The sequence below is a fragment of the Sceloporus occidentalis genome, unplaced genomic scaffold (genome assembly GCF_023333645.1).
Source record: "Sceloporus occidentalis isolate IW3139 unplaced genomic scaffold, rSceOcc1.0.p SCAF_9, whole genome shotgun sequence".
Lineage (NCBI taxonomy): Eukaryota > Metazoa > Chordata > Lepidosauria > Squamata > Phrynosomatidae > Sceloporus > Sceloporus occidentalis.
In genome coordinates, this window is record NW_028316989.1 from 47,460,763 (window position 1) to 47,482,358 (window position 21,596).

The 21,596-nt window shown below is 45.5% G+C and overlaps 1 protein-coding gene across 1 annotated transcript in view; it reads left to right on the top strand.

Annotated features, from left to right (window-relative positions):
• LOC149307473 (immunoglobulin superfamily DCC subclass member 4-like) overlaps positions 1-21,596 on the top strand; it is a 55,582-nt gene that overhangs the window by 28,135 nt on the left and 5,851 nt on the right. The window contains exons 2-18 of the mRNA XM_089539245.1: positions 1,382-1,714; positions 2,097-2,238; positions 2,901-3,034; positions 7,434-7,571; positions 8,712-8,867; positions 9,073-9,483; positions 10,506-10,670; positions 11,966-12,103; positions 12,890-13,060; positions 14,277-14,510; positions 16,287-16,394; positions 16,756-16,939; positions 18,227-18,354; positions 18,791-18,961; positions 19,424-19,561; positions 19,712-19,817; positions 19,998-20,238. Of these exons, the coding sequence (XP_089395371.1) occupies positions 1,382-1,714; positions 2,097-2,238; positions 2,901-3,034; positions 7,434-7,571; positions 8,712-8,867; positions 9,073-9,483; positions 10,506-10,670; positions 11,966-12,103; positions 12,890-13,060; positions 14,277-14,510; positions 16,287-16,394; positions 16,756-16,939; positions 18,227-18,354; positions 18,791-18,961; positions 19,424-19,561; positions 19,712-19,817; positions 19,998-20,238 (3,098 nt within the window). The remainder of the gene's footprint in view (positions 1-1,381; positions 1,715-2,096; positions 2,239-2,900; positions 3,035-7,433; positions 7,572-8,711; positions 8,868-9,072; positions 9,484-10,505; positions 10,671-11,965; positions 12,104-12,889; positions 13,061-14,276; positions 14,511-16,286; positions 16,395-16,755; positions 16,940-18,226; positions 18,355-18,790; positions 18,962-19,423; positions 19,562-19,711; positions 19,818-19,997; positions 20,239-21,596) is intronic.

The window sequence follows — 21,596 nt, forward strand, 5'->3', positions numbered from 1 at the left end:
TAGCAATGCGTTGTCATAATCACTCATAATGCATTTTCTTCTTCCTTGATAGAATCTGTCCAGCTGTGATGTACTCTTCCTCTTGTCGTATTGCACTATTGTGTTTCCTAATGGTTCATGTTTTCTCATGATGTGTCCAAAGTAGGATAGCAGATCATTATTTTATGCACCAATAATGCATTTTCTTCTGGCTTCCCTTGTGCTTCTTAACATCAGGCAGTTTCTCTTTGTTAAGGCTGGACATGGTTGCTATTCATTGCATGCTCTGAAGCGTGTTGTCCCCTACTCCCATTCCTTCCTTTCACTCCCCATCCCCACAAAGCCAATGGACGGTTTAATAGGGTGCTTGAAATTGCTATAAAATTAATCTGCAGTTGGCACTGGGCAAGGAGCCACTGGATTCATAGCCCCTGCTGATAAATGTGTTATGGGGCCAGGAGACATTTGCTGTTGGAACAGTGACAAAATCATTTGGAGCCCAGTTGTCAATAGTGCAGCCAGTGTGCGTTTGTGTGGGCTTGAGCACAAAGGAAATGGCAGTGGTTATACATTGTCTGTTGACCCTTGAGGACAGTTGTAGGAAATGGCTTGGCAGTTGGCTCCCTTGTTACAACAGCTTCACCACCGCCTGGTTTGTTAATGCGCCCAATTAACCAACAAAGTAACTGCTGGTTATGATCTATAAAATCCTATATGGCTTGGGTCCAAAAGGGTCATCTCTCCCTATATGACTTTAAGTTTTGAGATCCTTGTGGAAGGGCTTTCCTTCCATCCACCATCCTTACAATCTTGTTTGGTGAGGACACAGGAGAAGGCCTTCTTGGTAGCTGCTCCCAGGATGTGGAACTGGCCTGGACCATTTCAACTGGCTTTTGGTGATTACTTGGTTGGAGCGTAAAGCTCCTTTAACCAGGCAGGCAGCTGTACTTTTCTGCATCGCATTTTTGGGTCTCTTCTGCACTGCAGAAACAATGCATAATGCACCTGCATAATCCCAGGACCTCTGGTGTTTCTGGTTTAACGGGGGCCTGACAATGTTTTGCATGGATGATTAGGCTGCCCCCAGTATCTTATGCCTGAGGCTTTTGCCTCATTCTGGGGGGAGCAAACAGTCTTTCCACACACAAGTGCACAACTGATTCGCATCATAGTTTGTTAAGCCATGAATCCTGGCTTAATGTGCTTTGGCTTGAATTTTATTGGTAATCCCAGATAGAGTAGACTCATTGAACCCACAAAATTTACACAAGTGTTGGCTCTCTATGCAGCATTTGATTCAGTGGGTGTATTCTAATAGAATTTAGGTCGGAATAGATGTCAGAATTTCCTTGTTTGGAAAAATACCTGGTTTTTCTGACAGACTCATATGTTTTTGCTGCAGGGGTACCATCTTGGGCACATTCTCTGGAATTGAGCTGTGGTCTTGGCCCTGGCCAGGTGACGCTGGAGCCAAACCAGACACTGGAGCTGGGCTGCAGTTTGGCTCCCGTCGAGCAGTTCCTCAACGTTACCTGGAGGAAGAATGGACTTCTGCTAGCGGACGAGGATGACCTCCATATCTTCCCCAATGGCTCCTTGTTTGTCACGCCAATGGATGCTGCTTCAGAGGAGGGCAGATCTCTAAGGACAACCAGTGTGGATGGCAATTACTCCTGTGTCTCCCATGGCCCTTTTGGTTCGGTCGCAGGACAAACTATTGTGCTTCGTGTGACAAGTGAGTATCGTCTTCCCCCTTGCATTGGAGGCAGAAGGATTACAATCCTTGTCCCTTTCTTCTTCAAAAGGAAAGCAAAGAAATAAAGAAAGGGGGCTTATCCAGTTTCAAAGGTGTAGACTTGAACACGAGGGCTATCTCTAGTGTTGCCAGACCTCCTGGGAAGATGAAGGTCTTGACTTGAGGCTTGAAAGCAGAGACTTGAGATCTGACTTGAGACCTGGACTAAAAGACTTGACTATGTCACTGGGTATGGGTGGGACATTCATGATCATGGCAATCATTTGCGGGAGAAGACTAGTGTGCAACGCATCTTCTCTAAACTCCCTCCTGTTCCTCTCCCTTCCACTCTCTACCATAATCCTTTCCCTCCTGCCTCCAGGTTTGCCTCCGTTCTTTCAACATCCAGAGTCCCAAACTGTGGAAGAGAAAGGCATGGCTCGCTTTGAATGTCGGATTGAAGGACTGCCTCCACCAGTGATCTCCTGGGAGAAGGACGGTGTGGCTCTGCCTCCAGAAGACAGGTAAGATGCTCTAGGGATACCAACATAGCCTTCAAGGGTGTGTAATAGACACACTTTCAACCATGAGCTTATAGGTAGATTTATCAATTTATTTATCTATTTTTTTAAAAACCTTTTATATGTTAATCTCTATTACACTTCTGTGAACATTCTTGATCTAAGAAGCTAAATTGGGCCAGGTCTGTTTAGGACCTGGGGACCAGCAGAGGTGACCAAGGTTCCCTTTCCAGATTGAGCTCAATGCTATGGAATTATGGGGACTTTAGTTTTGTGAGCTATTTATCTTTCTCTGTTAGAGAGCTCTGGTGGAACAACAAACTGCAGATCCCAAGATTCCATAGCATTCAGTCACAGCAAGTTAAAGCACTGTCAGACTGGATTATTTCTGTGATGCAGATGCAGCCCCAGATATCCAGCAAAGACCTGATTATGTGAAAAGGCCACTTCATGTAGAACGATTTCATAAGACTTCAGACACAATATTATCAGTATCCGCAGTATACATGCAGATCATTTTAAAAAGTGCAGAGAGGTCAAGGGACGGGTAATGGATTTGCCGACCTGAGAATGGGTCTGTCTGCTGACCATGCTACAGATGGACGGTTTGGTTTGATTCCATGGTGGAAAGATGTTTCCTGACCCACGTGTTTTGCTTTCTTCAGATTTATTGTTCTCCCAAACGGTGTCCTTCAGATCATAGATGTCAGGGAGAGCGATGCTGGAGTGTATCGCTGTCTGGCGACCAACAGGGCCGGGAAGCGCTATAGCTCTGGAGGAGTCCTCAGCCTTTTGGAAGGTAAGATACCAACATTTGGTGTGGCCTCATCTCCTATTAATATCTGGATGATACAGTAGATCTTTGGTATCCGCTGAGACCTGGTTCCAGGGCCCTTTGGAGGTTTGTAAACAGAGGCTGGATGGCCATCTCTTGGGGGTGCTTTGATTCTGTGTTCCTGCATGGCAGAATGGGGTTGGACTGGATAGCCCTTATGGTCTCTTCCAACCCTTTATGCCCCCTTCTATGGATACCAAAATCCATGGATGCTCATGTCCCATTATATACAATGACATAGTTAAATGGTGTCCTGTAAGGGTTTTCTTAGGCAAGGAATACTAAGAAGTAGTTTTTCTTATCTTCTGCAGCACCTGGTATCCATTAGCAGTCTCCCATCCAAGGACTTATCAGGATTGACTCAATTTAGCTTCCACGATCAGATGGGATCTAGTGCTTTGCAGTATTTAGGTGCTGTGTTATATTGTTTGAGTTTGTGACCCCTGGGAATTTTGTGGCTTATGGTGACCCAATGAATTTTATGGGGTTTTCTTAGGCAAGGGAACCCTGGAGGTGGTTTTGCTGGTTCCTTCCTCTGATATACAGCCTACAGTTCCTGATATTCATTGGTGATCACCCACCAATGCTTAGCTTCCAAGATCAGACAGGATCTGGTGCCTTTGGGGTATTTAGGCCCTGTGTTCTATTGTGTGTGTTTGTGACTTCAAGTTGCTTGTTGACTTATGAATTGTATAGAATTTTCTTAGGCAAGGGATTTTGCCAGATCCTTCCTCTGCAGTGTAGCCTAGCATCTGGTACCCAGTGTAGGTACTTCTAAAGAGGAGGAAGATTCTAGTAACCCTGTTGTGTTGGTTCTGCAAGAACAGTAGGAAAGTCCCAGGTTCAGCTTCTTTCCTCCCACCTTACAAGCCCTTGGAAAACAGAAGCAGCAGTCTTCCACCAGACTGCGCATAAATGTATTGGAGACCCTTGCAGCACCGGCTTTACTACTGGATCTTGGACGGAGTCTCCTTGGAAGGTCATGGAGCGCCGTTGGCTTCTTTGTCAGTAGTAGTGAAGGGGGGATTTGGGTCAGCAACTGGAACCGGGGCTATGGCTGGGCAGAGTGAGTGGCAGATGTTTCAGGCCAGGCAGACTTCATGGTATAAATTTCCAGACTCTCCGTGGGGAGCTGCATGCCAAGGATCAGGGGAAAGGGGGGTCGGGGTGGGCTTTACAAGCAGATCTTTTTCACAGCCCTGAAATGGAGAAGTTGTTGTCATGTGGAGGAAATATCTTGGTGGAGAGGGAGAGAAAGAGTAGGAAGGCGGGGTAGGTTTGGGGAGAGTAGTAAGTAAGTAACCATGGTCCCTTAAGTTTTCTTTCTGGACCTCAAACAGAGCGATCAAGACATTCCTGGCCACTCATTTCCCCCGACTTTTGTCCTTGGCTGCAAAGCAAAACATAACCCAGCTAAGCCAGGCGCAGGCGCTTTCTTGCAAACAGATATTCTTTGCTGTGTGTGTGCATGAGTGTAAGTGTGTGACACAGAGGGAGAGAGATGTAGGGTGGCTTTACAGAATGGCAAAGTGGGTAAAGTTGGTAATGAAAAATATGTATATCTGAAGAAGTAGGCTCAAGTCCACAAAAACCCATGCTACTATCTTTCAGTTAGTCTCAAAGGTGCTGCAAACTGACTTACCAGGCTAACATGGCTAGGTCTTTGAATTGCTAACATGTGCACATATTGTCAAATCAACTACAAAATATCCATCCATCCATCCATCCATCCATCCATCTATCTGTATTGTCTATTATTAGTTGCACTATTCTTTGAATATTAATATGTGGTATGCCCAAAATCCAGTTCATTAGTTTTCCATCTTCAACACCCACTTCATGAAAATATATTATAAATGGGCATGCAGTTGTCCTCCATTCTTTCTCCTCTCTTTTCCTCAAGATCGAAGAGGAGAAAAACATCCTCGGAAAAGGGATTGCTTTTTCCCTCACCATGAAAGATGTCAGATAGTGTGCACCAGATAGTGGCTTCATCCAGAAAAAAGGGCTCGGTTTCTCTCTGTATTCTGGCTGGGCATCTCTTGTCCAAATATTTGATGAAGCAAAACCGCACACTTGGCGGGGGCAGGATCCAGCCACAATGAGCGATTAGGGCTGTCACTTGAAATGAAGTTCTGCCAGGAGCAATCTCCCAGTGTCATCTCCAATAACGGTTTATTAAATCCCAATTCTCCAGGAACATATTTTGCTGCCAGAGAAAATGCAAAGCTGTGATAGTGTCCACACCTATTCCCTTGGTGTTTCTCAGACTCAGTTTGGACAGGATGAACGCAAGGGGTCAGCCTCTGGTCACATGTAGAGCTGTGTCTTTTTCACACAATCACAAAAGACAACCAGAAATGGATTGGCTGAGATCATACATGGGGGGTTTCATGCCATGTTACACATAAACAGTGTGTTGCATCACTTGTGGGGAGTAGTGGCAAGGTTGTGCAGTTGAGCCAGGACACCAAATGTGTGGATGAATGCACAATCAAATGTGCTTGTGCATCCTTGCACAATGTATATTGGCATGCACAATGGCACCATAGGCTTCTGTTACTGTGCACTGAACATGGATGTTATGCCGGGGGGGGGGGGGGGGGAGGTGCAACTGCTTTCTTCAGATGCCAGCCACAGATGCAGGTGAAACATCAGGAATAAACTCTTCTAGAACATGGCCACATAGCCTGAAAAACACACCAAAAAACAAGTTGGAATATTCTTTTCACAATGAAAAGTGGCCCCATTCCAGTTGGTTTAACCACTACGCCATGCTGATGACCACTCATGGCTTCAGAAACCGTTCCCAGGAATGCTCCACCAATGTTCAAACGTTCAAATCCATGGAATCTCAAGCTTTTTGGGGTTCTAGGCAGAGAGAGAGAAGTGGAGGAGCTGTTTCGATCCCAGCTGTCCGCAGCCTGAGAGGCAGCAGATATGAGACAACTGAGCTGTAAGCGCTCAGGCTGTTTTGTTGTGAACTTTCTCACCCTTTTGCCAGAGGAGGAGCTTGAAATCTGATTGAGCCCCCAAAAAATCTCCCCTGGGAATGGAGGGGATGGAGCCTGGAGCTTTCCCAGCAGCTGTTCAATGGAGGGAAGGGGAGAGAAGAGATTGCGCGCTCTGATTTTTCACCCATTCTTCTGCAGATAGCAAAAGAGGCCAGCTTGCCAGTCTTGTGGCCAGGAAGCTTTGGAATATATAGCCTCTTCTTCACTCACCCTTCTTCCTTCATTTGTAAAAAGCCCTATTCCCTCCAGAATCAGCAGAGATTTCATTTTAAAACTCTTTAGCTCAGTTTTTTGTGGCCATGTTCTCAAAGAGTTTATTCCTGACATTTTGCCAGCATCTGTGGCTGGCATCTTTAGAGAATGCTGGCATGGAAGTGAGTGGTGTGTGCGTGTGTGTGTGTGTGTGTGTGTGTATTGGGGTCACACAATACACACACACACACACACCATTCATTCCCATGCCATCATTCTCTGAAGATACCAGCCACAGATGCAGGTGAACATGGCCTCATAGCCTGAAAAACCCACAAAAACCTGTGGATGCCAGCCGTGAAAGCCTTTGACTTCACTCTTTAGCTCAGGTTTGCAAGTTTTCGTCTGTTTAATTCAAAGATTAAGCAATGCAAACCAGGTCAGGGAAGAAAGCAGAGATTTGGCTCTCGGGGCAATCAAATAAAGATACTGGTTCCTCCATAGGAATTCTGCCTCCGCTCCCCATGAACTTTTCCTTGGGTCTCCCAGGTTTCTAGCACTGCAGCGAGGGAGCCTTTGAGAATCTTTCACGCCTAGACCTGTTTTAACGTTGTAAGCCATCTTGATCCAATTAGAGAGACAAGATATAAATAACAATAATAATAATAATAATAATAATAATAATAATAATAATAATTACAGTGGCCCCTTCCCTTACGTGGGGGATCCATTCCGGACCCCATAGCATAAGGGAAATCAGCGTATGCTGGGGCCCCATTAGAACTAATGGGGCTTGTGCCTGCGGCGCGCACCCCCTTGCTTCTTTTGGGGTGTGCCAGGGCTTTTTCCAGCACAGCTTTCAACGTATGCTGAAAGCCGTGTATGTCGCACCTGCGATGACATGGACACACTGTATTATTATTATTATTATTATTATTATTATTATTATCATCATTATCATTATTATTATTAGTGTCTGAGTGGAGGAAACCCAAATTTGTGGAGAAGGGGAATGATTATATTCAAATCGGGGGGCTTCAAAAACAGCCAAAGAGGGCTGCAATGTGGGGAGCCCACCCTTGTGTTAGTTGAACCTTCTGAATCGCTCTCTCTTTTTGGGACAGAAAAAGAGGAAACCTGACATGTCTTTTCTGTAGGTCACCTGCCGCCGTCGACTGGGGATGTCATCATTGTTGCCGCCCCAGAAAACGCCACAGTGGTGGTGGGAGAAAGCGCCGTGATGGAGTGCATGGCATCTGCCAATCCCACCCCATTTGTCTCTTGGATACGGGAAGGTAAATGGCCATAATCATTCTTCTGATGCTGCAAGGCAATGCAACTGGACCTTTCAGGGTTATTTTTTAAGTCCATTAAAAGAGATTTTGGGAGGCTTTGGAAAGTGCAGGTGAATACGCCAGAGCTGGGCTTTCCGCCGGCAGGAGGCGGCCTCTGAGCACCGTTTGAAAGCGAAGGCGCGGTTCGGTTATGTCGTTTGATCTGTAAAAGATACGAAATTCTAGTTACTGGATGCCTTTTGATCTAAATTAGTCATGGGTGGGATTGAATGATGCTCCCCCCGCATCCAGGCTTGGAAGGTCAGGGCATGTGTGTCGGGGTCTTTTTGATGGTTCTTTCGGAGGGGCATTGCTGGGTGGTTGGGAATTCTGGCACATCTGTTCTCTTGGAGCTTTGCGAAAATAACTCCTGGGTTATCTTTAGGATTATAAAATTGCGATAAAGATCACTGAAGTGCCGAGGTGGAGGATTGGGAACCGGAGGTGTGTGTAAATGTGTGTGTGGGGTGTCTGTTTGGAAGAAAGGTTGCATTTCTCCAGTTGGTGTGATGGTGGCATGGGAAAGCAAGCCAGATCTGACACAGAGCAAATGGTTACCCAAGCAGGGGTCAATGGCAGGGTTTGAAAGTGCTACTTTTCCTGCACTACAACTGGGAGATCAGTCAGCATTTAAAGACAACAGGGATATAGCTACAGGGCAAAATGAGGGCATTACCTTCCAAATTAAAAATGCTGACATTTCCCCACCTCTTCATGAAATTTTCTTTAAGGCTGCAAATTTCTAGCATTGCAGCGAGTGAGATGTTGAAAATTGTTCATATCAGAACTCTTATATTTGCTTTATTCATATTCTCTTGGTAATTTTAGCTACCTATTTTTTTGTTTTGTTTTGTCTTTTGGGGTGCCTAAATTCTGTTTTTCCAAATGCTCATCGGTTAGGTGTATACATTGATATTGTATAAAATCAAGTAACTAAAATAATAAGGTTGTGTTTCAGCTAGATAGGGCACTGGCTGAGAGATTCTGGGAGTTACAGTCTGGAAAAAATAACTTTTCCACACTCTGTTTTTAAGATTATAGTATGCAGTTTTTCACTGTCAGTATCCCTGCGTATGGATTTGATGTTTATTCCCTTTGCAGATGGGAACCCTGTGGCCACGGATGTGCTTGTGGTGGGATGGACCAACCTCTTGATTCCTCATGCCCAGCTTCACCACGCAGGAGTTTACGTCTGCCGTGCCAATAAGCCCCAAACCAGGCAGTTTGTGATGGCTGCGGCTGAGCTCCGGGTTCTTGGTGAGCAGATAGAACAAACCGTTTTCGTTTCTGTGCTGTTCAGGTTCAGTCTCCCTTTCCAAAATGCTTGAGACCAGAAGTATTTTGAATTTTGGATTTTTGAAATTCTGGCAAAAGCCTGGAATGGATTGACCACTTCCATTGCCATGGAAGCCACCATCCATCGCTGCATCACAGTGCTAAATCTAGTTTTTCTCTCTCCTAGCTCCTCCTACCATCTCCCAGGCTCCTGAAACCATTTCTCGAACCCGTGCCAGCACAGCCAGGTTTGTCTGCAAAGCGGAAGGCGAGCCTCTTCCCAGCATCTCCTGGATGAAGAACGGGGAGCCCCTTCTGCCCAAAGGGCGTGTGAAGACGCAGACCAGTGGCACCCTGGTCATCAACCAGATTGGGCTGGATGACGCTGGTTATTATCAGTGTGTGGCGGAAAACCACCTGGGCATGGCATGTGCTACTGCCCGGCTGGAGGTGATTGTGCGGGAAGGTCTGCCCAGTGCTCCAAAGCGGGTCTCTGCCAGTTCCCTCTCCAGCACAAGTGTCTTGGTATCCTGGGAACGTCCAGAGTTCAACAGCGAGCAGATCATTGGGTTCTCCCTTCATTACCAGAAAGCTTTAGGTGCGTACTCTACATTTTCCAAATACACCATGCATGCTGATCGTAACTCTGAACCTTTGTGCTTTTATTGTTGTTTCCATTTCCAACCTTAATGTGTTTTCTTGGCAAGATTTGTTTGGAAGAGGTTTGCCACCATTGCCTTCTGCTGAGGTTGGGAGAGTGTGACTTGACCAAGGTTACCCTTTGGGATTCAAACCCTGTTCTTAGCCCTAGTCCAGGACAAACCATTGCACCACCCTGGCTCATTACTAGATTATTACCTTATTACCTATACTATGTTGCTGTGTGCCTTCACGTTGTTTCCAACTTGTGCTGGACCTCTATTACTCCTTTCCACCCAATTCTAAGGAAGCTGTTCCTGGGCTAAATTAGATATTACTAATGCTATACTGCTGTGCCTTCAGTTGTTTCCAACTTGTGCTGGAACTCTGTTCCAAGGAGGCTGCTCTCTTGCTAAACCAGTGCCTTGCAGCAATAATGGACTGGATGACTTCAATCCAAATTGAAGCTTAACCCAGGCAAGACAGAGGTGCTCCTGGACAGTCGAAAGGCAGATCTGGGAATAGGGATTCAGCTTGTGTTAGATGGGTTACACTTCCCTTGAAAATGCAGATATTCGCAGTTTGAGGGTACTCTTTGATTGAGCTCTGAGCCCGAAGACTCAGGTTTCAGCAGTAGCAAGGAGTGCATTTGCACAGTTAAGACTAATGCACCAACTATCTCCATTCCTGTAGAAGTTGGATTTGGCTATGGTAACGCATGCCTTGGTTACATCCCATTTGGGTTACTGTAATGCACTGTATTGGGGGCTGCTTTTGAAAAGTGGTCAGAAACTTTAGTTTGTCCAAAGAGCTGGAGTCAGGTTGTTAACCAAGGTTGTGTACAGGGCACACACAGCTCCATTATTAGGGGGAAAGATGCATCAAGAACTTTTTGTGCGCTTCTCGCCAAGGAAGCTAGTTTGAAGAAAGGACAAAACTTTCTCCTTTTTTTTGTCTGACAGCGTTGTGTACCTTCTCTAGGCACTGACAACGTGGAGTACCAGTTTGCGGTGAATAACGACACGACCGAGTTTCAGGTCCGAGACCTGGATCCCAACAGCAACTACGTTTTCTACGTTGTGGCCTACTCTCAGCTCGGAGCCAGCCGGACCTCCTCTCCCATAAACGTCCAGACTCTGGAGGACGGTTCGTAGAATAGGGACAGAAGGGGCATTCTCCAAATGCTTCCTGGAAAAGGAGGAGGTGGCAGACCATGTGTTGGCTCAACTCTAAGTGCATGATAAAAGAAATGCCATGTGAGAGAGAAGTGACTTTCTCCTTGTCTTTCCACATGCCTTGCCACTTCCATTCTCTTCCTGAGGCAGATGGTCATAAAAGCATCTCTTTTCTCATGCTGGAAAAAAATGTTTGGCAAAAGGCATGCTTTTGCAACCATCTGCCTCTGGAAGGAGAACAAAAGTGCGACAACAGCATTCAGAGAGGCAAGGAGAAAGCCACTTCTCTCTTGCTAGATCTCGGCTTTCTTTTGTAATGCAATAAGGCTCATAGTATGTGGATGGAGTTGGGTTGCTTCAGAAGTGTGTCATATGGAAGGTGTTTCAATTAACCACGGGCCTTTTTGGCCAGGAGACATGGCCCTTTGTTGGCAGAACCCTCTTCTGCTGGGTCATCTTCCAGAACTGCTGCAAATCACTCTATAATTCAATTGCACAATGGCTCACACCCATCACAGGCCACACTTCCCACAGCAAGCCCCAACACTTCTGTTTTCCCATACTGTCTCTCATAGTTGTTGCCAGTTTGAGAGGGCTTGCAGAGGAAAGTTATGGGGGGGGGGGTGTCTCATGGTGTTATGGGGTTCCTGTGGGGTTGAGGTGAGAGTATTTTTCAGTGATGTAGTCAAGTCTTTTACTCCAGGTCTCAGTCTTCAAGACTCAAGTGGACTCTCAAGTCCTTGCAAGATACTTCCAAGTCAAGTCTCAAGTTGAATCTCAAGAAAAAAAAACAAAGCAGGGAGGGGTACAGCAAACAGGCAATGGGCTTGATGTCCTTGCCGCACATCAGAGGAGCAAAACCTTTAGTAGGATCCTTCTATCTCAGTCCCATTGCCTAAAGCATTTGCAGTTCCCCTCTGAGAAATGTGCCTCATGCCCTTTGGGTGAGTCTTGCCTGCTGCTCCAAGTGAATGTCACCAACATGCCAATTGTGAGTTGAGTCAAGCCAGTTCATCATTTATTGCTGAGTCACGTCTGAGTTGAGTCACTGAAGCTACAAATCCCAGGATTCCATAGGACCCGCTTAAAGTGGTGTCAAATGGCACTATTTCTACTGTGCAAATGCACCCTGGGGGAAATGCAAAGCTTGCCTGTGACCCCTTCCAAAGATCAAATGCAGTTTTAAACTTTGGCTGAATTAGTGGTGTCTTGTGCATTTCTTTTGTGGTAATGTAGAGTCATTGGGTTTTGTTCCTTGCCTCCTAGTTCCTGGCACAGCCCCGCAGCTTACGCTTTCGAGTGTGACGCCAACCGACATCAAAGTGATGTGGCTGCCTCTTCCTCCAGAGCTCAGCAATGGGAGGATCACCAAATACAAAATAGACTATGCCCCGCTCAAGGAAGGTGAGGGAGAGACTAGTCTGGAAACAAAAACGTTGGCTGGGTAGAGTATTTTACGGCTGCCAGATCTTGGAGCCTGACCCATCTTCTTAGGGTTGCCAGTTTTGGATTGTCCCCAAAACCTGAGACCTAGAGATGGATTCTGCTGATGCCAATGAGTGTTACATGTTAAGTACCAACCCCAGTTGTGCATTTCCATCTGTAGAGGTATAGTTTCAAATTCCCCAATATGTCAAAGATGAAAACTGGGACACATGTGGCCAAGCAATACCAGAGTGTGGTCAAGATGGCAAAAGTTTTTAATGAGGATGAAAACAAAAGGTTGCAGCAGTTTGCTTTTGCCTGAGCCTACAGGAAAGGGCAATAATCACTTTGGAATTAATAGGATGCAAATCACTTTTGTCCTTTGAATTAAGTTTGTAGCAACTGAAGTAAGTTGAGGACAAAGGGGGAAAGTGGGAGGAGGAGAAAGAGTTGTTGCTTTTGTTGTTGTGTGCCTCAAATGGTTTCAGACTTATGGCAACCCTATGATAGGGTTTTCTTGGCAAGATTTCTTTAGAGGGGGTTTGCCATTGCCATCCTCTGAGGCTGAGAGTGTGTGACTTGCTCATGGAGGGTATGTAATGTGCATTGCAGTTTTAAATGCACATTCACATTTGGCTGCACATTCACTAACAGTCTTGCATATGGCCATTGTGTAACTTTCTGGGTGTAGCATTACCTTCCCTCTTGATCTATGTTCTTGGCCTAAATATTTGTAAAAGGTGTTGGGCTCTGTTTTTCTAACAGATCTAATTTCCTCCACTGAGGTTGGTGCCAATGAGACCCAACTCACTCTTTATGCCCTGCACCCCAATAAGGTCTACAAAGTACGGATTGCGGCAAGCACCAGCATCGGTTATGGAGCGCCTTCGGAATGGACGCAGCATCGAACCCCAGACAGAGACAACCAAACCCACGGTAGGGCTGCTTCTTGTTTGGCCCCAGCCTGCCTTTTCTGAGCTTAATCTCAGCTTTACTGTCTGGATTTTAGAGATGCAACCAGGAATGATCAGTGATGAAGACAGAAAGCTTTATAGCAGACAAGACTAAAGATCTTGTAAAACTACAAATTCCAGGATTCCATATAGCACTTAAAGTGGTGTCAAACTGCATTACTCCTACTGTGTAGATGCACCTCAAGTCATGGTGGGATATGGAGCTGAAGTCTTCATTTTATTTCAAGTGTTTATATACTGCCTTACCTCAAAGTGGTTTGTAGGGGAATTTGCAATAATACCAAAGGGCCAAAGGACAAGGTTAACATGCAGCAGCGGAAACAAACATCAGATAAAAGATTTGGGTAAATAAAAAAGGTTTTTGCCTACAGCAGAGAAGGGGAAGGGGAAGGCCTTGTGTGACCCTCAAGGCTGTTTATGGTGCTTCCAAGGCCTCCAGTGTTTTCTTTTTTTTAAATGTGGAGGAACTTTTTAAAATGCAAAATGTATCCCATGCCTTTTAGGTTTAGGTCCAGAGGAAGCCTTGCTTAAAACACAAAGTACAGAAGGACGGGTTTACTTCTGGCTTTGAAAATGGTCTCCCCATATCCCAAAATAGCTAGGAGGTAGGAAGTAAAAGCATGGCAAAATTTAACTGATATTGGGTTTCGCAGAAGGACAGATCTGTGACACCCCACAAAGGGCAACTTTGAATTGAATTGTAGGCAATGATGAACAAAGCTAAAAATGGTAAGGAGAGTCACAGCTTGGAAATGATTTGTTAGAATTAATATGTTGCCTTCATTTGTTAAAATGCCCAGCAATAAATTTGATACAGTGGGCCTTTGGTATCTGCTGGGGTTTGGTTCCAGGACCGTCCAAAATCCATGGATGCTCAAGTCACATTAAATACAATGGCATAATGGAATGGTGTCCCTTATGTAAAATTGCAAATTCAATTTTTGCTTTTTGGAATTAATATCTTTTGGTTGATTCCATGGGTAAAAACCCATGGATATGGAGGGCTGACTGTACTTGCTTTGACAGAAAACCAACACCACTAACTTTGCATTCAGTGGGTTAGTTAACAGACTAAGCAATGAAGTAATTTTCATTGAACTTTTTAAATGCTGCAACGTTGGCGACTTAATTTTCTTTGTCAGTTTAATGCCACCCGCATTTCTTCTCCATTTCTCTAGTTCTGTTTGCCCCAACCGAGTTAAAAGTCAGAGCCAAAATGGAATCTCTCTTGGTCAGTTGGCAACCTCCAGCCAACCATGCCCAGATTTCAGGCTACAAGCTTTACTACCGAGAAGTGGCTATGGATGAGACAAGCGAGGAGAGCCCCTCCGAAGGCACAGGGGACGGCCTTTGGGACGTGGGGCCCATTAAACTGAAGAAGAAGATCAAGCAATATGAACTGACCAACTTAGGTAAGTTTCCTGGGTCTTGTTCTTCTTACAAATTAGTTTGGGGTCCTTAAGCTATTAAACATGGTGCAACAGTTGACCATGTATGCATCATCTCTTTCATGCTCCACAAAGAATGGGTAACTTGTGGTCAGCAGGGGTTTTGTTGGATTAACCTCCTTATGTTTCATTGTGCATGCAAATACAGGTATTCCAGAACAGGAATCAAAATACCCAAAATACAGAACACTTCTAGTCCCAAGTATTTTGGAGAACTTGTATAAAACATTCTGGGTCAGATAGCCCTATGCCTCTTCAAACTACAAACTGCAGCATTCCTTAGGATGCAGCCATGGAAGTTAAAGTGGAATCATATTGCATGCCTTCCAACTATCCTGATTTGGCAAGGATAGTCCCTATAAAGCCTCTGTCCCTTTACAATGCCCCAGCTTCTCTCTCCTTCACCTACTTTCCCCCCAAGAAATATACTTGCTATTGCTATGTCCTCAGCTTCTATCAATGGCTGCACATCGAGTTCAAACAGCAATAGCAATTTGCACTCCTTGCAGATCCTCCCACATTGAGGCCTTACCATTCAGCAACAGAACAATACACAGATTAACATGGAAATCACTCCTACCAACCTAGAGTAACACAGTGTATATATGTGTATATATATGTATACACACACACACCCCACATACTTCCACACCAGCATTCTCTAAAAACACCAGCCACACATGCCAAGGAAACGTCAGGAATAAACTCTTCTAGAACATGGTCACATAGCCCAAAAAACCACAAAAAAACTACTGATCCCCATAGTTTGCTTGTCCTTGAAATGCTGGAAGGAGGAAATGGAACTGCAAGCACCCTTACCCACATCTTACAGCCCAATCCAAGCAAGAGAGGTAATGTTGGCCTAGCTAAAAGGGGTTTTGTGTGGGCTGCAAATGGAGCTGGCGATCCTTAGCGGCGGGCCCTGAATAGACCCATCATTAATTAGTGGAGCTTCGTCAGTAAACGAGAAAAGAGGCCATGTGGGCCCAAGGAACCGGGTGCCCAAAGAGAGAATTGTCCTCATTCTCCTCTCTATTTGTAAACATGGAGTCGCTCAAGCAGTTCCCCTTGAATAAGCGGATCTCGAAAAGAAGAGATGGAGAATGGCTCCCAATAAGACTGAGAAAAGGAAAAACAAAGGGGGCAGGCAAGCTTTGAAAGGGCCTTTTGGGGCTGTCCGCACAGGGCTTGGCTTCTGGTGCAAAGCCACCGTCGGTCCAGCTGACCATGACCAAAGTGCAGCATCCTTCCAAGGCTCCTTTTTGTGGGGAGTTTGTAATGATGGGGTGACACTGCAAATTGAGACAAAGAGCCCCATGCAATTATTTAATGGGTTTCTTTGTCACCCATTAGCTTGCCCTATTTATATACTGGCAACAGGGAATGTCTAAAAGCCCTGCCCCAGTTTCCTTCCATTCAGGAGGTCAATGGGAGCGTGGAATAGAGTCCCTTTTGTACCGTTGCTGCAAAAAGCAGCGAACGGCCAAACCTCCACTGCCCAGCACTTGGTTTTAGTTGGCTTGATGGGTAGAATTGAGGTCCCTGCTTTTTCATAGCAATTGTTCATCTTTCTCACTTTAAACTACCCAGTGATGGTTCTCCAAACAACAAATCTCAAGATTCTGTAGGATGGAGCCATAGCAATTTTAAAGTGGTTCCAAACTGCATTATTTCTGCAATGGAGATGCACCCCTGGTCTTGTTGGCCTTGCTGGTTCACTTCTCTGTTTCTTTTCCCTAGTTCCTGGGAGGCTCTATGAGGTGAAGGTTGTGGCCTTCAATAAGCATGAAGACGGCTATGCCGCCATTTGGAAAGGCAAAACCGAGAGAGCCCTGGTCACAGCGGCAGGTGGGTTAGTTATCCCCTAGTCATTTCGGGGTTGATTAGGGATTTTCTCCCCTTTCCATGGGTTTTATTGTTTACTCTGCACTGTGCTTTGGGGATTTGGAAACTGGCATGGAGTGGTGTCTTAAATAGGCAGTCATTTGGAGTAAAAATTGTCCAAAAAATGCCATTTTTTAACAAAATGTGAGCAGGGGGCTTCGGGGGACTTAAAGAACCCAAAAGTGGGGTCTAGGATCCCTTGTGAAGGGATTGCATTTTGCCCATTCCTATGTTGCTGTTCCTTCAATGTTTATTCAGATATTAACGCTTTCATGCTTTTGGACTTGTCATCCCATCCCTGCTGTTTCCTTGACTGTCTTCTCAGATCCCCCGGTTCAGAAAGGACCACCGCTGCCTCCGGCTCACGTCTTTGTGGAATCCAATAGTTCCACGTCAATTTGGCTGAGATGGAAGAAACCCGATTTCACCACGGTGGAGATTGTCAACTACACCGTGCGATTCAGCCCCTGGGGGCTGAAGAACGCCTCGCTTGTGACTTACTACACGAGGTAAGAGCTCAGTGGAAGAAGGTGGCAGCTAGCTCAAGAGCAGGATGGCATACCCCTCCAACATTGCTCAATGAAAACTAGGACACATGTCAGAGCATTGCCAAAATGACAAAGGTTATTGTTGAGGATGAGAACACAAACTAGGAAAGGCTACAGCAGTTTGCTTTTGCCTCCGCCTCCTGGGAAGGGCAAGATTCCCTCCGTTCTGAGTAAATTGAAGGTACATCTACCCTGTAGAAATAATGGAGGTAGACACCATTTTAATTGCTGTGGCTCCATCCTACAGAATCCTAGGATTTGCAGTTTTTGGCAGAGAAGGCTCGAAGGTTTGTAAAACTTAAATCCCATGATTCCATAGGATGGAGCTACAGCACTTTGAGTGGCGTCAAACTTAATGACTTTTACAATGTAGATACGCCCTGAGTTTGTAATAATTGAAGTAAGATGAAGGTGGATAGTGGGAAAGGAGAGAGAAACTGGGCCATTTCAAAAACAGCTGGAAAAGCAGGATGGTAAGAGAATTGTAGAGTCGAAGACTATGGTAAGAGTATTAATTGGGACTGTCCCTTCCTAACTGGCTCAGTTGGAAGGTATGGAATTAATATTCTGGATGGGTTTCCTAGAAAACTTTAGCAGAAATGAAGGCTGGTTTATCTCCCAACCACAATGGCTTTCACTGCTATCCTCCTGCCACCATTTTGTCCAGGTGAAAAAAAGGGACTGAACACCAACAGGATCCCAGCCATTCTTTGGCACTGATCCCTGCTTGTTTCTCCAGCAGTAAGTCCAGAGAGGTATCCATCCTGTTACTGTACACCTTCCACTGATTCACAATAGTAGATGAAATTGCTCCAGTTTGTTGTTGTTGTGTGCCTCCAAGTCATTTCAAACTTACCGTGACCCTAAGGTGAACCTATAATGGGGTTTCCTTGGCAAGTTTCTTCAGAGGAGGCTTACCTCTGAGGCTGAGAGACTGTGACTTGCCCAGGGTCACCCAGTGGGTTTCATGACCAAGCAAGGATTCAAACCCTGGTCTCCAGAGTCATAGTCCAGCACTCAAACCACTACTCCACACTGACTCCTATTGTAGGGCTTCCTTTTCAAAAACCACCTATTGTTCCTAGAAGGATGGGAAGAAGCCAGCCTACAAAGTGACACCTTCTCGTGTTACGAGACCTGGCAACTCGACTGCATTTTGCTGGCTGCCAAATGCTTGCCAGTCTTGCACAGGTGGCAGCTTCTCTCATAATATTTTCTCCCTCATGGGCATTTCTTTCCCCTCTGTAGCTCCAATGAAGACATCCTCATCAGCGGGCTGAAGCCGTTCACCAGATACGAGTTTGCCGTGCAGTCGAATGGGGTTGGCATCGATGGGCCGTTTGGGAACGTGGTGGAATGGTTCACCCTTCCAGACCGTGAGTTGCCCAGCATGATGATGTATGTACAGATGTCCAGGTTAAAGCTGGAAGGAATTGGCAACGGGAGGGCAAGGGAATTTCTCTTACTCGACTGCAGTTCCCAACAGAAGAACATCAAAACAGTAACAACAGAACAATTAAAATGAACATTATGTATGTACTTGGTACATGTGTATGTGTGTGTGCTGTATGCCTTCAAGTTGTTTATGAATTATGGCAACCCTATTATGGGGTTTTCTTGGTAAGATTTATTCAGAGGAGCTTTGCCATTGCTTTCCCCTGAGGCTGAGAAAATAAGGGCTTGTTTGGCACCCTTCTTAAAATGGATTCTTAATTTCCAGTCATGTGTGGTTTAATGCCCAAAATGCCTAGAATGCAGGTTGCTCCTCTTTGCTTAGCCCTTTCCCTTTTGCATTGTCTCCTTTTTACGCAGGGCCTTCAACGCCTCCCTCGGATTTGCGGTTGCACCCCATCAACCCATACGCCGTGCAGGTTCACTGGTGCCCGCCTTCTGAACCCAATGGCATCATTGTGGAGTACATCATCCTGTACAACGCCAACAACACTCAGCCTGATGAGATGTGGACTCTCCTGACGAAAGAAGGTGAATATCTGAAAATGTACAACTACGGAAACTATAGGCCAAGATGCTAGATCAAAATGGCAAAGTGTAATGCTCTACTTGTTCAATTCCTGCCTCACTTGGATGGTATGCAAGGGTCAAAAGTAGTGGTTCCCAAACTTTGGTCCTCCAAATGTTTTGGACTTCAGTTCCCAGAATTCCTGACTGTTGGCCAAACTGACTGGGGCTTCTAGAAGCTGAAGTCCAAAACACCTGGAGGACCAAAGTTTGGGAATCACTGGTCTAGAGATTAGCCCCTTGCACCCCATTCACAAGAAAATGTACTTGTAATACAATTGTGTACATACATCACCAAAAGGTTTCCAGATTTAGTGGGGAAGATGGCAGGCTTCCATTTGAATCTACCTGGCAACTGTGAAACAGTGGCATTATTAACTTTGGTCTGACCTAGTTGAATGTATCCTGAATTTCTCCTTTGCTCAGGCAATACATTCAGCACTGAAGTTCATGGGCTGGAAAGCAACACCAGATATTTCTTCAAGATGGGAGCAAAGACGGTGGTTGGATCAGGACCATACTCGAACGTGAAGGATGTACAAACCTTGCGGGAGAGGTTCTCAGGTAGCAGTCTGTTGTTTCCAATGTCTTGTGGGAGCTAGTCTTTCCAAACACTATTTGATGTTTCTACAGGGTGTCTCACTTTTTCCTGATCAATTTGGCTCCTCCATTTGCTGGAAACATTGACTCTTTTCTTTGTCCCTCACCCATCAGACCTATTGGATGTCCACTCTGTCACAGGGATCATCGTGGGCGTCTGCCTGGGCTTGCTTTGTGTCCTCTTCTGCATGTGTGCCAGCTTTCGTAACAACAAACCGAGGTAGGTCTTGCTTGCAGCACCAAGTCCTGGGGATGAGTTTCAATGGTGAAAGAACTTTCCAAGGCACTGAGCCTGGTTGGATTCAGGTTATTTGTTTTGGCCTATGAAAATTACATTAATGAAGATTTTCTTTCCTGGTTGCTGGTCAGCAAACATTTTTCCTCTTGCTTGCCCCAGCAGAGAGTCTGTGCCAGGCTTGCATCCCCAAACACCTGGGAACCACATGTACCATTATCACCGCAGCCGCCAGGTGCCTTCACTTCCCGTCGCCACGTCCAACTCGCATGAATTGGAATCCCTCATGTCTCCGTTGTCTGATGAGGCTCCCTCACCCCCGACTGACATACTGGAGCTGACCGAAGTTCAGGGCCACATTCAGGATGGCCCTCTGGACGACAGCATGGGCCATATCAAGAGAAAGGTATTTTCAGTTAGGTTCTTGGAGGAAAGTCCATGGTCTTAGCCCATTGTCTCTGAAGACACACCAAGAAGGAACCATCCTTGGCCTTTGCTCAGTCTGTTTTTGGTCTGTCCTGTAGTAGGTTCATCCTGGATACAAGTCTTGCCTTATGAAATTGGTTTCCCCTAGCTAACCCCTCAGCCTTATGGGGGGTGTCTTGGACAGTTCATCACATCTCCTTTTAGGTTCCCACACTACATCCCAATTCTCATTCGTATGGTTATCAACTAACCTTGGCTTTAGGCAACATCTTTTGTCCACCAGTGACCATCATTAAAACTTGTCACCTCAGCTCCACACCCACAAGGTTTTGCAATCCTTATGGATATCCCCACACATGGACTGCTATATAGGTCTGTCCCTGGACTTTCCATCTGAAGAAATAGGCTCAAGTCTACGAAAACTCATGCTACCAACTTCTCTCTTTCAGTTAGTCTCAAAGGTGCTAAAAGATCCCTTTGCATGCTGCTGTGATCATGTGCCATCGCCACCTTTCTTCTGTGATCACCTTGCAAGAACAAAAGAAAGAAGTGGCAAGCCAAGGGTCTCTTTGTACAGCCAAGAAGTGTTTTGACTCTGCAGTGTTTAGCAACTGTCCTTTTCCTAGCAGCTGCGAGTGGTTGTATTTCTGCTCTTGAGCGGCAAGTGTTAGTTGGCAATTCCCACCTGTTGTTTGCATCCCTGAGAAGCCGCTAGAGGGGAGCAAATACACAGTGCTGAAGCACTTTGCCTCTTCTCCTACTTCGAGCATTCCTAGTGTGAGAAGGAAAGAGAACAACCCATCCCGAAGCTTGACGATTCATTGTATTGCTTCATTGTTCATTGGGTATGGTCCCACAAGGGAAGCCTGTTGTGGGAATGTGAACGAATAGCCCACGTCTTTAACCAAAAACACAGAAAGGGTAGGCATTCTTGTGTGATTGTTCTGCATAAGGAGTTTTGGATCCAAAAGCTGGTCCTTCTGTTAGGCAGCTGCTCAGACAATGTGTTTTGGGTGTGTTGTGAAAAACTGCAATTGATTACTCATTTGTGAAGTTGAAGGCTTTCATGGTCAGCATCCACAGATTTCTGTGGGTTTTTCGGGCTCTGTGGCCATGTTCTAGATGAGTTTATTCCTGATGTTTTGCCAGCATCTACGGCTGGCATCTTTCTCTGAAGAGCCTGAAAAACCCACAAAAATCTATTACTTATTTAATTTCTTCTTATTAAATAATAGTTAGGGGCAGACATTCTGGTGGGATTTTCTGCCTCGGGTGCCAAAATAACTTGCTCAGCCTTGGATTGTTGTTGCTGCTGTGTGCCTTCAAGTCACTTCCAAC